This window comes from Podarcis erhardii (assembly GCF_964252035.2).
Source record: "Podarcis erhardii genome assembly, chromosome: 8".
Classification (NCBI taxonomy): Eukaryota; Metazoa; Chordata; class Lepidosauria; order Squamata; family Lacertidae; genus Podarcis; species Podarcis erhardii.
The window spans coordinates 85355178-85370315 of NC_138499.1; the positions used below are offsets into that span (position 1 = coordinate 85355178).

The 15138-nt window shown below is 48.6% G+C and overlaps 1 protein-coding gene across 2 annotated transcripts in view; it reads right to left on the bottom strand.

Annotated features, from left to right (window-relative positions):
- The window catches only part of NSUN2 (NOP2/Sun RNA methyltransferase 2), a 35937-nt gene extending 32349 nt beyond the window's left edge, over nt 1-3588 (bottom strand). The window contains exons 1-2 of one of the 2 annotated variants that reach the window (XM_081872673.1): nt 3351-3504; nt 1030-1190 (exon numbers count right to left, since the gene is read on the bottom strand). In XM_081872673.1, the coding sequence (XP_081728799.1) occupies nt 1030-1190; nt 3351-3413 (224 nt within the window). In that variant the 5' untranslated portion in view covers nt 3414-3504. Of the gene's footprint in view, nt 1-1029; nt 1191-3350 lie in introns of both variants that reach the window. The other variant, XM_081872674.1, reaches the window with a different exon arrangement.
- Between the last annotated feature and the right edge of the window lie 11550 nt (nt 3589-15138).

Consider the following 15138-nt stretch of genomic DNA (forward strand, 5'->3'; position numbering starts at 1 on the left):
TTCAAACTTATATACATGCTTATTGGAAGGGAGCACGTTTCCTCTCAAAGGGGAAATTGGGGAAATTCCCCCTGGCCCCCCCCATACATAAAAGGAGCACTGACTAAGAGACAAGCAGAGCAATCCCAGCTTCTAATCCACTGTGCTGAGGTCCGTATGGAAGACTCTGCTGAAGTTCCCTGATGGAGAAGGCACACCGGGGGGGGGGGGGAACACTCTGATGTGAAACCCAAAACAGGAGGTGGAAGCTACAGATAGCAGCATCCCCACAAGTGGAAACCCCAGAAATTGGGTCTCTCAGGGATGGGGCATTCTGCTGTCACATGATTGCAGCAGGCCCAATCTGGGACTCTTCACTGCACCAGCCTCATGGCATAAATGTCAGGGCTGTGCATGCAATGCTAGCTGTTCTGCGGCATCAAGTGCTGCTCCCTGCCCTCCTCACGAAGGATTAAGACTGCAGTGCGAACTATGTAATTCAGAAAGTTCCTGGTTTGAAATCTTGACAATGAACTCACTATGAGTAACTCACTAGGTTAGGAACTCGTTCACCTTGACTCTTCCCTCCACTTTAGAATTCAGTGGTACCTCAGGTTACATACGCTCCAGGTTACATACACTCCAGGTTACAGACTCCGCTAACCCAGAAATATTACCTCGGGTTAAGAACTTTGCTTCAGGATGAGAACAGAAATCGTGCTCCGGCGGCACGGCAGCAGCAGGAGGCCCCATTAGCTAAAGTGGTGCTTCAGGTTAAGAACAGTTTCAGGTTAAGAACAGACCTCCGGAACGAATTAAGTACTTAACCCGAGGTACCACTGTACGGGGATAATAGCTGCAGGGACCACACTATGAGAAGGCTGCTTTCATCACTTTTAAGATCATTGGATAGAAAAGAAATTTTATGCACACATAACCACGACTGGACCTAATGGTCAGGGGTCCCTTTACCTTTAACCAAATTTTAGAAAACATGTAAAATTAGGACCCACCCCATTCTCTATGCACCAGCGACCAAATTTTGCTCACCTCTTGTACCCTGTAATGCGGAGTGTGGCAGGCAGTGGCTCCCGCAGGGCCGCCATGAAGCTCTCCCACTCCCCATGTGGCACGATGCCTTGCTTGCCATAGTAGTGCTCGAAAAGCTCATTCTCCTTCACAATCTCCGGGTAGCAGCTTTCAGGCCAGCACTGAAAGTGAGTGGGTGTGAAAAGTTAGAAAGAGTCAGCAAATCCCTTATTTGGTGTCTTCAGAATTGCAGGTGCAGACATATATACGCCAACAGAGTATGTGAATGGGCTTTGTGGTTTTATTGTGCATTGTGAACTACCCTGAGTTCTTTGGATGAAGGGTAGAATGCAAATTTAATAAATAACAACAATAATAGTAATAATAATACAATAGAACTCCCTGCACACAAAAATCTAGCACATTAAGGAGGACAGCCCTTCTTTACCCACCCCACATGCGCTAACGCCTTCCATTTCCAATAAGTACCATTCCTTCTTCATGAGCCTCCTCCATGTATGCTCTGGAGGAGAATGGCAACATGAAAATTGAGAATGAGATTTCTCTGTGGTGGCTCCGCCTGGCATCTTCATTATATATTTTTAGGCATCAGGAGAAAATATTCCTCTCCAACCAGGTCTTGGGCTGATTAATATTCTACAGTTTTTTTAATGTGTCTGTGGGAAGGGAGGGTTATTGTTCTGCTGTTTTACTAAGTTTTTGACTTTCTATTTCATTCTGTGAACTGTCCTGAGATCTTATGCCAAATAAATGAACTGATTCAATAAATCAATAAGCCCCAAGCCCATCCCGACGTGCAAGAAGACATTCTGTCACAGGAACCCTGCCCTACCCCCCCCCACCCGCCGGCAAAAGGCATGCGTAGGAGACACGTGTACAACGAAACACGTGTACAAGGAGCAATGTGTAGAGCGAGACACGGGCACAATGAGACACGTGTAGAGCGAGGCACGTGTAGAGCGAGGCACGCGTGGAGAGAGACACGTGTAGAGCGAGACACGGGCACAATGAGACCCGTGTAGGGCGAGACACGTGGAGAGCGAGACACGCGTGGGGAGAGACACGTGTAGAGCGAGGCACGTGTAGAGCGAGACACGCGTGGAGAGAGACACGCGTGGAGAGAGACACGGGCACAATGAGACCCGTGTAGGGCGAGACCCGTGGAGAGCGAGACACGCGTGGAGAGAGACACGTGTGGAGCGAGACACGGGCACAATGAGACCCGTGTAGGGCGAGACCCGTGGAGAGCGAGACACGCGTGGAGAGAGACACGTGTGGAGCGAGACACGGGCACAATGAGACCCGTGTAGGGCGAGACACGTGGAGAGCGAGACACGCGTGAAGAGAGACACGTGTTGAGCGAGACACGGGCACAATGATACCCGTGTAGGGCGAGACACGTGGAGAGCGCGACACGCGTGAAGAGAGACACGTGTGGAGCGAGACACGGGCACAATGAGACCCGTGTAGGGCGAGACACGTGGAGAGCGAGACACGCGTGGAGAGAGACACGTGGAGGGCGAGACACGTGGAGAGCGAGACACGCGTGAAGAGAGACATGTGTGGAGCGAGACACGGGCACAATGAGACCCGTGTAGGGCGAGACACGTGGAGAGCGAGACACGCGTGAAGAGAGACACGTGTGGAGCGAGACACGGGCACAATGAGACCCGTGTAGGGCGAGACACGTGGAGAGCGAGACACGCGTGAAGAGAGACACGTGGAGGGCGAGACACGTGGAGAGCGAGACACGCGTGAAGAGAGACATGTGTGGAGCGAGACACGGGCACAATGAGACCCGTGTAGGGCGAGACACGTGGAGAGCGAGACACGCGTGGAGAGAGACACGTGGAGGGCGAGACACATGGAGAGTGAGACACGCGTGAAGAGAGACAGGTGTGGAGCGAGACACGGGCACAATGAGACCCGTGTAGGGCGAGACACGTGGAGAGCGAGACACGCGTGAAGAGAGACAGGTGTGGAGCGAGACACGGGCACAATGAGACCCGTGTAGGGCGAGACACGTGGAGAGCGAGACACGCGCGGGGAGAGACACGTGTGGAGCGAGACACGGGCACAATGAGACCCGTGTAGGGCGAGAAACGTGGAGAGCGCGACACGCGTGGGGAGAGACACGTGGGGAGCGAGACACGGGCACAATGAGACACGTGTAGGGCGAGACCCGTGTAGAGCGAGACACGCGTGGGGAGAGACACGTGTGGAGCGAGACACGGGCACAATGAGACACGTGTGGAGAGAAACACGCGTAGGGCGAGACACGCGTGCAACGAGGCCTCAGCCAGGCCGAGGCCCTGACTCACCCCAGGGCCCTTCTCTCGGGTATTCGGCTGCGGCTGCCGCCTGTGGCGCTGCCTGCGGCCCATCGCGCCCGCCCCACGCAAGGCCTCCACCCGAAGCGGAGCCGACGCCCAGCCTCCCTCAGCCGCGGACGCCACGCTGCGTTGGGGGAGACGTGATGCGCATGCGCAGAAAAGGGGAAAGGAGGGACGGGGGGAGAAAGAGGACATAATATTTTAAACTCGCACGACGCCCGTTTAGTTTCCGGGTTCATTTGCCGGCTTTCGGCTTGCGCATGCGCGTCAGAGTCGAGTGAACGTGCAGCTTGGGCTGCAGCGGAGCGTCGATCCTGCAATATTGCAAGCGGTACATCGCGTTATCACCAACGGACAGGGCGGCAGAGAGCTCATAGCACACTCTTTCTTAGCCCAGAGGTTTCTTGGGCGTTGTTTTCCCATTCACAGTTGTTGCAAAGCGTTTGCAATTGCGTGCGCTGGGCATTTAATTAATGGAAATTTAAAAACGCACAAGAAACCTCTGGCCAACCAGAACTAGCTGGAATTGAAATGTGGCTTCCAGTCTTCTTTCTCATCCTAAACAGAATGATGCAGAAGACTAGCTCACAGATACAGAAAGAGAGCAGGCAGAAAAACCAGCAAGAAAAACTGAACCACTGGCAAAATTTTTTTTACAAAGTTTAAAAAACTAAATAAATATGAATTATAGAAGACGAAAAACCCATGCCTCTTTAATGGTGTTGCAAGGCCAGATGAAAGGCCCCATTGATGTCACCTACTTACAAACCTTGTTAGGTAAAGGTAAAGGTACCCCTGCCCGTACGGGCCAGTCGTGTCCGACTCTAGGGTTGTGCGCTCATCTCACTCTAGAGGCCGGGGGCCAGCGCTGTCCGCAGACACTTCCGGGTCACGTGGCTAGCGTGACGAAGCTGCTCCGGCGAACCGGCACCAGAGCAGCACACAAAACGCCGTTTACCTTCCCGCTATACAGCGGTACCTATTCATCTACTTGCACTTAAGGGTGTTTTCTAGGTGGGCAGGAGCTGGGACCGAAAGACAGGAGCTCACCCCGCCGCGGGGATTCGAGCCGCCGACCATGCGATCGGCAAGTCCTAGGCACTGAGGTTTTACCCACAGCGCCACCCGCGTCCCTTGTTAAGTTGCTGCTAAAGCTGGAATGGCCTGGGATGAGCCAGAACAGCAGATATATAAATAAGATCCCCCCCCCATGTTTGAGACACCTGAAATCCATATTTTTCGAATGCAAACCACTCCAGTATTATAATTTATTTACCTCTTAAAACCCAAAACTCCTCTGAAACAGAACATGGTTGGATTTCAGCCTCGTGTAACCCTAGCATATTTGCAACTAATTAGTGCATGAAGGCATGGGACAAGGGTGGCGCTGTGGATAAAACCTCAGCGCCTAGGGCTTGCCGATCACATGGTCGGCGGTTCGAATCCCCGTGGCGGGGTGAGCTCCCGTCTTTCGGTCCCAGCTCCTTCCCACCTAGCAGTTCGACAGCACCCTTAAGTGCAAGTAGATAAATAGGTACCGCTTTATAGCGGGAAGGTAAACGGCGTTTCCGTGTGCTGTGCTGGTGTCGGCTCGCCAGAGCAGCTTCGTCACGCTGGCCACGTGACCTGGAAGTGTCTCCAGGACAGCGCTGGCCCTCGGCCTCTTAAGTGAGATGGGCGCACAACCCTAGAGTCGGACACGACTGGCCCGTATGGGCAGGGGTACCTTTACCTTTACCTTTAGTGCATGAAGGGATTAAAGAGTAATCGTCCTGACGGCTTAGTCTATGCCACTTCCCCTCAGTTTGGGAGGAAAGGGGTTGCCAAATCTTTGTTATCTCACTCCTCATGTGGATTTCAGTACATCTTTAAAGGAACTCCTTCCAGGCAGTCACCACATGGCTTTAACCAGCCTCTCTTGTTTCAGAGCAGAATGGAGACTTGCCAAACATGTGATCTCTGTGTTAGGGACGTGGAATAACTTGGAAAGAGCTATTAAAAGGGGGTGTTTTAGGAACACACTGGAAGGGCACATTTTAAAAGTTTTACAACTTACGTTCAAACTTTGCCTCCTACATTGCAAAGAATTGGGGCAGGGTGGGGTGAGTGGAATGGGAGGGAAAAAAACCAGGAATTTTAGGCAGGGCATGTTTGTCCCAGTTTCCGATCCTGAAATGTTGGGCGGTATGTGCTAAGATAAGGGACGTGGGTGGCGCTGTGGGTTAAACCACAGAGCTTAGGACTTGCCAATCAGAAGGTCGGCGGTTCGAATCCCCGTGATGGGGTGAGCTCCCGTTGCTCGGTCCCTGCTCCTGCCAACCTAGCAGTTCGAAAGCACGTCAAAGTGCAAGTAGATAAATAGGTACCACTCAGGTGGGAAGGTAAACGGCTTTTCCGTGCGCTACTCTGGTTCACCAGAAGCAGCTTAGTCATGCTGGCCACATGACCCGGAAGCTGTACGCCGGCTCCCTCGGCCAATAAAGCGAGATGAGCACCGCAACCCCAGAGTCGGCCACGACTGGACCTAATGGTCAGGGGTCCCTTTACCTTTACCTTTTATGTGCTAAGATAATAGAAATCAAAGTGGCACGTTGACCTATTTTCCAGTGGGGTAATGTGTGATGAGAATTGAGCAATCTCTTCCATTATGTTATGGAAATATTTGGGTGCGAGGCTGCTCAGTCACCCAGCTCGTCAGCCAGAGCCTGCCACCAACCGGAGCAAATAGCTGTAGACCAAAGTTTATTGCGCAACAGGTTCAAGGAGGAATTTTGAACCCTGAAAATGGGGTGACAAGGACTTTTAAAAATTTCTATCTTATCCCAGCATATAGTTCATTACCGTATTTTTCGCTCTATAAGACGCACCAGACCACAAGATGCACTTAGTTTTTGGAGGAGGAAAACAAGAAAAAAATATTCTGAATCCCAGAAGCCAGAACAGCAAGAGGGATCGCTGCGCAGTGAAAGCAGCAATCCCTCTTGCTGTTCTGGCTTCTGGGATAGCTGCGCAGCCTGCATTCGCCCCATAAGATGCACACACATTTCCCCTTACTTTTTAGGAGGGGAAAAGTGAGTCTTATAGAGCAAAAAATACGGTAAGTATCATCACTACATCATTGCTATATCACTGCTACATCAGAAAAGGGGAGGGTTATACATGATTAACATAGGAGGAATGTGTTGGGGGAACAGGGGGATACAGGATATGTATTGGGAAATACATTCTAAGCACCTACTACAAAGGGACAATAGAACTTTGGTTTGCATAGTCTGCCACCTGGGCAAGTCCAGAGGAGTGCCTTTGCCCAGCGATTGAGGCCTATGAGTACCTTCCTGTGAGTTTGAGGGACTATGGTGGGGACGGAGTGGTTTCCAAGTCCTTGGCCAATGAAGCAAATTAGCGATGGAATGAAGGAAACTAGCAAAGGAGTTGATTTTATATGATTTTTAAAGCTAGGTAACTTCCCTGAGCTGTCAAGTCGAAAGGATACATTTATGCATACTATTTGTAACATTTAACAACTTAAAAGATGTGCCCCCAACCACCCGTAATTTCCGTAACAATTATGTATTCTGTTTTATTCATTATCAAAACTTGGCAAGCAAGTGCATTAAGCTAACTGTTGCTTTGAGGGTTTGTTTGTTGTTTTTTTAAAAAAATAACCTTTATTAAATTAAAAAGCCACAACAATTGACTCATCTTGTGATAGATTCCTTGAGGCCATTCTTCGTGCCCTTGACATATTGTTGAAAATTCTGACCGATTGGTCTTCTGCTTGAGAAATCTCCCGCAACACTGAGTTTTGGGAAGTCTGAATGGCAGGATCCAGTGAAGGTGGTATAAAATGTGACTTAGGTTGAAAATGACTCACGGTGTGGGGAGACTCATTCTTAAGCAAGTTAAGCAAGTTTGGGTTTCCTTTGGAATTCATCAAATGGGTTAAGATCTTATATGAGTTGCTCACATCTAGACTAAAGGACAATGGGTATGTTTTCTGCTACTTTCCCATTACTCAGAGGAACTAGACAAGGACGCCTACTTTCACCCTTGCTTTTTAATATGTGCATGGAACTCTTAGCCTGTGCTATAAGACAACATAGGAAGTAGTACGTAAATCATTTGTATATTCTGTAAATTGGTTCAATTTGTAGATGCTATTATTTTGTTCATTTATAAACCTCATTCTGCTATATTCCTGTGTCAATGCAAATGATAGATGACTTTAGTGAAATATCAGGATACCCTATTAATTGGTCCAAATTGGAATTGAGACCTGTGGGTGTAGCCTTTCAGGCCTTCCCCAGGGGTAGGAAGAGCATTGCACCCGGGGGGAGGGAGGGAGGGAGGAGCCAAACAGACACCGAGGGTAAAATTCAGAGAAAGAGCTTTATTTCTGCCATCCGGGGTAGCAGAAGGAACCTGCGTGATTGATTCACAGCAAGCACACCTGAAAGCATTTTACAAAGAGCTTGTATCCATTTTCCAGGTCCCCCTTTACCCCTCCCAACCTCATGAGTTTTGTTCACATAAGTTTGCATGAATAGAAACTGTTTCTGTACTTCTTATCTTAGCGCTTATGATCTTCAAACAAAAACATCTTGAAGGTCCCAGGCCACAGGGAGGTTAGGCTGGCCTCAACCAGAGCCAGGGCTTTTTGGGCTGTGGCTCCAATCTGGTGGAACGCTCTGTCACAAGAGACTAAAGCCCTGCGGGACTTGACATGTTTCCGCAGGGCCTGCAAGACAAAGCTGTTCCACCAGGCCTTTGGCCAAGGCACAGTCCTTTGGTAATCCTCACAGAACTCTAGCCCAATGGTTGCCATTAATGTGATTTTGAATTGATTTTAGAATGAATTGATTTTAGAATGCTGTGTTACTTTTATTGTTGTTAGCCGCTCTGAGCCCAGCTTTGGCTGGGGAGGGCTGGATATGAATAAAATTTTATTATCATTATCATTATTATTATTATTATTATTATTAGGTTGGCAGGAGCAATGGGAGCTCGAACCGCTGACCTTCTGATTGGCAAGCCCAAGAGGCTCAGTGGTTTAGACCACACACACACTCTTATAATGCTGAAGTTAAAAAAAAACTCGTGGGAGGGGCAGTTAACCAGGAATGGACTTTTTGTGGGAAGACTGCAATCTCAGTTCTTTTATCATGGTACTCAAAACCTGGCTCCTCAAGGTGGGAGCAGGGGTTATTGGTTTGTTATGTTATGTATTTCGTGTTTTCAGGTTGTATTTGTATACTGTATTGCAAGCCACCCTGTAATCTTTAGATAATGGGCAGTACCCAAAATTTAATAAAATAAATCCTGAATGTCTGCCATTTGCACCTGGCTTCAGTTGCGCCCAAGTCTTCATTTCTTTGCTATAGTCTATTGATCTAGTCCAGGGGTTCCCAAACTAAGGCCCGTGGGCTGGATAAGGCCCGAGGGAGTCGTTTATCCGACCCACGGCAACCCCCACCGCCTGCTCTTACCGGTGCTGCGCTGCGTTGTGCGGCTGCCCACTTCTGGATCGGACGAGCACCAGAAATAGCTTGTGCGCATGCGGAAGCATTTCCAGTGCACATCCAGGTTGGAGGAGGCCCATGCACATGCACACAAGCTATTTCTGGCACTCCTCTGACCCGGACGTGTGCCAGAAATCGCATGTGCACACGCGTATGGGCATGCGCTCCTCTGGCCTCCAGCCCACCGCGCGATCAGCGCTGGAGACACCAGCCTGAGGCGCGTTAAGTTTGCTGACCTCTGATCTAGTCCATTAATCTTCCAACTGCAGGGCTAAGGTGTCTCATAACCAGGCCACAGTGTCTCATAACCAGGTCATCATGCCCTGATATAATGCAAGCTCACTGCCATCAAGCTGACACCAGATTATCAGACAGCTGCCACAACAGATGCAGTGTTATGCCAGTTTATCCAGTCATCCTTTGAGATAAGATTATTATCCGGCAGCTGCCGCAACAGATGTACCTGACACAGCTTGCTGCAGCCATAGGTGTGAATCATGGCCACCACAACCTTTTATCATCTTTATTATTATTTCACAACACATGCACACAAGCCATTTGCACCTTTGGGCCAATTTTTGCATAGGAAAAGGAATTCCTCTACTTTGGACATGTACCAACAAGCGGCAGGTGAGCCTGGTAACAGAGGATACCCCTGGCATATTATTCATAAAGTCCGGGTGGAAGCAGATGCAGGTGACAGATGGGACCTTGTTGTACCCCAAAGCAAAATACCACAAAAACGTATTGCCTGTTCTTTTGAGTTTACCCCACAGATGATGGAGGTAAGAATCTGTTATGTACTGAGTTGAATAGGATCCAAACTGCAGCAGTCTGATTGGTCCTAGAACAATAGGATCCAAAATGCAGCAGTCTGATTGGTCCTAGAACAATAGGATTCAGAATGCAGCAGTCTGATTGGTCCTAGAACAATGCAGCAGTATGATTGGTTGGCAGGAACCACCCAATCATGCTCCAGATAGAAGTGAATCCACAACCTGATTGGCTTACAGTAGAATTCCGGAATTAACCAATCATGTGCATCCCATTGTGTAAATAATGTATATAAAGCAGATACTTTGAGGGGGCATTCATTCATTCATTCATTCCTCCTCACCACTATGAGCTGAATAAAGAGCATGAAATCACTTTGCGACTCTGAGTATATTTCAGAATCATAAACAGATACTGTACTGGGGCATTGTATCTCAGATTGAAGGTCGTGATCTCCAGAAATGCGATTCATTTAATCAAATGCACTTGTCAGTTGATATACATTGGTGCCACCACCCGCCCTATTAAGACTCGTATGTTAGGACACTGATCCCACATTAGAGGCAAAATTAGAGAGGCTCTGCTGGTTGAACACTTTATTGAACAAAACCACACTTGTGATGACTTTCACTTTTTGGTTGCAAAGCACATATCTCCAACCAGTGGAGTTACTGGTGTTAATGTGTCCAGATTACTTTCCCAGATGGAGTCCAAAAATATTTATAAACTCAGTACACTAGTTCCACGTGGATTAAGTTCAACACTAGAGTTTGCAGGATTCATGTAATTGCTTGCAGCTGTGTCTGTGGTCTTTCCGCCGCTGTGCCTTTAAATGTGTGAGCCCTATCCATGTTTGATAAGGAGGTTTAACAAACTGAAGGGCATTGTCTTCTCTGTGGAATTGGAAACATGCAGATGGGAACAGGCAAGTTCCTACAGAGATTTTTTGCATTAGTGGGACTGAGGATATTAACTATGCATGTACGAATAGACTAGTTATTGTCTCACCTTTATTCTTGTAGATATACCCCTGCTTTAAGTCGTTTACATACTGTCTTCTCTTGCATATTATTTACTGCAAAGGTATATCTTAATTATGCATTCTCAACGTATTTTTAATTTTAATTTTCCTTATCCTACTTGTTAATTCAGTGCAATTCTGTTACAATTGATTTTGACAGTTTGAAGACTAAGCTCTTTAGCGATGAAACGTCTGATTACCGGTGTTAGGAGCAGGCCTGGCGACTGGATTTATGATCGAGGGGGAGGAGACCACGGTTTTGTTATTATATCGGAATGTGAGTTTGACCTGGGAGAACCCCCTAAGAAGTTGGAGGAGTACAGGCCTGCGAGGATTAATGGGCAGACTTTAAGAATGCTTTGTACCGAAGTGTTGAAATGGCGTCTGTCTGTTCGAATATGGCTCTTGGAGGAACGGAAAATCCACACAGGATATAAAAATGTTTGTTTTTAACCTGCTTGTGGAAACTAAAGAAAGGAATATATGATAACAACAAGAAGATGAACCCGTATAGGTTCTCATAGAATTTAAGGAAGTTCTTTTTTATTTCATTGGGGTCTTCCAGGATTTGTTCTTCAACTTTTACAGTGGTGCCCCACAAGACGAACGCCTCGCAAGACGGAAAACCCGCTAGACGAAAGGGTTTTCCGTTTTGGAGGCGCTTCGCAAGACGAATTTCCCTATGGGCTTGCTTCGCAAGACGACAGCCCATAGGGAAATCTCCGGGACAGTGGGGAAGCGCAGCTCGTCTTCCCCGCTGTCCTCGGACCTCCTCCGAAGCCTGGCGGCGGGGCGGGGACACCTCCTCCCGCCGCCGGGCTTCGGAAGGATGCCCCGATGCCGGGCGGCGAGGCGGGAACGCCTCCCCCCGCCGCCCGGCATCGGAACGATGTCCCGAAGCCGAGCGGCGGGGCGGGAACGCCTCCCCCCGCCGCCCGGCATCGGAACGATGTCCCGAAGCCGAGCGGCGGGGCGGGAAAGTCTCCCCCCGCCGCCCGGCATCGGAACGATGTCCCGAAGCCGAGCGGCGGGGCGGGAAAGTCTCCCCCCGCCGCCCGGCATCGGAACGATGTCCCGAAGCCGAGCGGCGGGGCGGGAACGCCTCCCCCCGCCACCCGACTTTGGGGCGGGAAAGCCTCCCCCCGCCGCCCGGCTTCGGGGCATCGTCCCGATGCCAGGCGGCGGGGCAGGAACGCCTCCCCCCGCCGCCCGGCTTCGGGGCATCGTCCCGATGCCGGGCGGCGGGGCGAGAAAGCCTCCCCCCGCCGCCTGGCATCGGAACGATGTCCCGAAGCCGGGCGGCGGGGCCGCGAAGCCTGGGCGCGCTGGCAACTCTCCACAAGGAGCGCTCCCGCTGCTTGCGGAGAGGTCCGCGAAGCCTGTCCTGGACCTCTTCTGAAGGCAGGCGGGGGGCAAAAGTCTTTGTCCCCCCCTGCTTGCCTTCCCAGGGGCTTTTAAATCGCCCAGACAGCGGAGAAGTCCTCCGCTGTCCCGGGCGATTTTAAAATGCCGCCCGCCAGAAGAGGTCGGGGGAAGGCGGTTTCCATAGGAACGCATTAATTGATTTTCAATGCATTCCTATGGAAAACCGTGCATCGCAAGACGAAAAACTCGCAAGACGAAGAGACTTGCGGAACGAATTAATTTCGTCTTGCGAGGCACCACTGTATTTTATTGATGGTACTAAGTTTTCTTCTTTTTCTCAGTTTCTGGCGTGGCAACTGAGAAAAAGAAGAAAACTTAGTACCATCAATAAAATAAAAGTTGAAGAACAAATCCTGGAAGACCCCAATGAAATAAAAAAGAACTTCCTTAAATTCTATGAGAACCTATACAAAAGAGAAGAAGAAGATTTAACGGGCATCGCAAAATACCTAGAAGAAAATAGTCCTAAAAATATATCAGAAGAGGAAAGAACTGCCTTAAATAAACCCATAAAAATAGAGGAGATCCGAGAGGCAATCAAAAGGATGAAACTGGGGAAAGCCCCAGGCCCAGATGGGTTATCTGCCAAGCAGTGGCGTAGCGTGGGGGGTGCCAGGGGTGCCGGCCGCACCGGGCGCAACTTGGGCAGGGGCGCACTCGCACTAGCAGCTCTCTGCCCCTACTAAAATCCACTGGTTAGGGAGCCCGCGCTCGCTCGGCTTGGCGAGGAGGTCGCAGAAGGGGGAGAGCAAAGCCTTCTGCCGCTGGCAAAAAAAGGAGAGGAAGCCGGGCGGGCGGGCGGGCTGGCTGGCTCGCGGGGGTCTGGCTGCGCCTGCTGCTGCCGTTGCCGCTGCTGCCGGGCTTTGACAGCTTGGCGAAGCGGAGGGAGAGGTAATTGCGTCTCTCTTTCCACTGGCCGCCTGGGTAGTGAGCCGAGCGGAGCAGGGAGTCTGGCGAGGGGGCGGGAAGAGACTTTCCCCCCTTTTTCCCACCTCGCCTGGTCAAAAAGGAGAGCGGAGTCTCCTCAGGGTGCCCTCAGGCAGGGCAGGGCAAGGCAAGCAGAGCGAGGAGGAGAGAGAGGGGAAGGGGGGGGAGCAGCCAGGAAACGACGCGGTGTGGAGGGGGAATCAATTAAGGAGAGAAGCCTCGCTGCTGCTGCTGCTTGGGAGAGTAAATTACTGTACTTGCCTTGCCCCGGGTTAGGGGGCGCAAATTATTTGCCTTGCCCCGGGTTGGGGGGCGCAAATTACTTGCCTTGCCCCGGGTGCTGATAACCCACGCTACGCCGCTGCTGCCAAGTATTACAAGGTCCTAGAGGAATACATAACACCAGTACTATGTGATGTAATCAACGAGATACTAAGAGGAGGAAAAATGCCAGCATCCTGGAAAGAAGCCTACATCACGTTGATTCCGAAACCAGATTCAGACAAACTTAACATCAAGAATTACAGACCGATTTCATTATTGAATAACGACTACAAGATCTTCGCAGATATAATGGCACACAGACTTAAAAAGTGTTTAACTAATCTCATTCATATTGACCAGGCCGGTTTCCTTCCCAACAGACAAATAAAAGATAACATTAGACATACAATAGACATTATTGAATATTTAGAATGTCATAATGAAATTCCCGCTGCTTTAATGTTCGTCGATGCCGAGAAGGCTTTCGACAATGTCTCTTGGGGTTTTCTGATAAAGTGCCTGGAAAGATCAGGGATAGATGGCACATTTCTGGAAGGAGTTAGAGCAATCTACACACAACAAAGAGCTAGATTAATTATTAACAATACCCTGACAGAACAGTTTGAAATAGCAAAAGGCACTCGACAGGGGTGCCCTTTGTCACCGCTGTTGTTTATCACAGTTTTAGAGATAATCACAAACAAGATAAGAAAAACCCCAGAGATCCGTGGCATAAAAATAGGAGCGAAGGAATATAAACTGAAAACATACGCAGACGATCTTATGCTGTCATTGGAAGAACCAAAAGAGAGCGTCGGCAAAGTGTTAAAGCTATTAGAGGAATTTGGAAAATTATCCGGATTTAAATTAAACAGAGCAAAAACCAAAATAATGACCAAAAATATGGAAGAAGAAACCAAAAACGATCTTGAAAGTCAAACTGGAATTAAAATAACTAAAAAAGTTAAATACCTTGGAATCTGGTTAACTATGAAAAATATAAATCTGATTGAAAATAACTACAAGAAAACATGGAAAGAAATAATGAAGGACTTGGATACATGGAATAGAATAAATCTCTCGTGGTTGGGGAGAATGGCGGCGATTAAAATGAGCTTACTACCTAAATTACTCTTCCTATTCCAGAATATACCGATAATTAGAGGAACCTCAATATTCAAAGAATGGCAGAGATTACTTTCTAAATTCATTTGGCAGGGAAAGAGACCAAGAATTAGATTTAAATTGCTGACAGACCAAAGAGATAGGGGTGGTCTTGCGGTTCCAAATTTGAGGTTATATTACGAAGCAGCATGTCTTTGTTGGGTAAAAGACTGGATTGTCATCAAAAACAAAAATTTGCTAGATCTAGAGGGGTTTAATCTAAGATTCGGTTGGCATGCCTATTTATGGCGAGATAAAGGAAGGGTTCATAAAGGTTTTTCTAATCACATTCTCAGAGGGTCACTGCTGGAAGTGTGGGAAAGGAATAAAAAATTGTTGGAGCAGAAAACGCCCTGGTGGTTATCACCAATAGACATTTTAACAATTAAAAAATTAAACATCGAGGGGGAAAGATGGACATATGAAGATTTACTAACCAAAACAGAATCCGGGTGGAGGATTAGACCTTATGAAGAAATAAAAAGCAAGCTGACTGGCTGGATTCAATACCATCAAATTAATTCAATGTGGAGAGAAGATAATAAGATCGGAATAAATGACAAGAAATCTAGATTTCAGATTGAAATAATAGAAAGTAAAACAAAATTATTATCAAAAATGTACAACCAGTTGCTTGAGTGGGACACCAAGGACGAAGAAGTAAAGGAAGTGATGGTGAAGT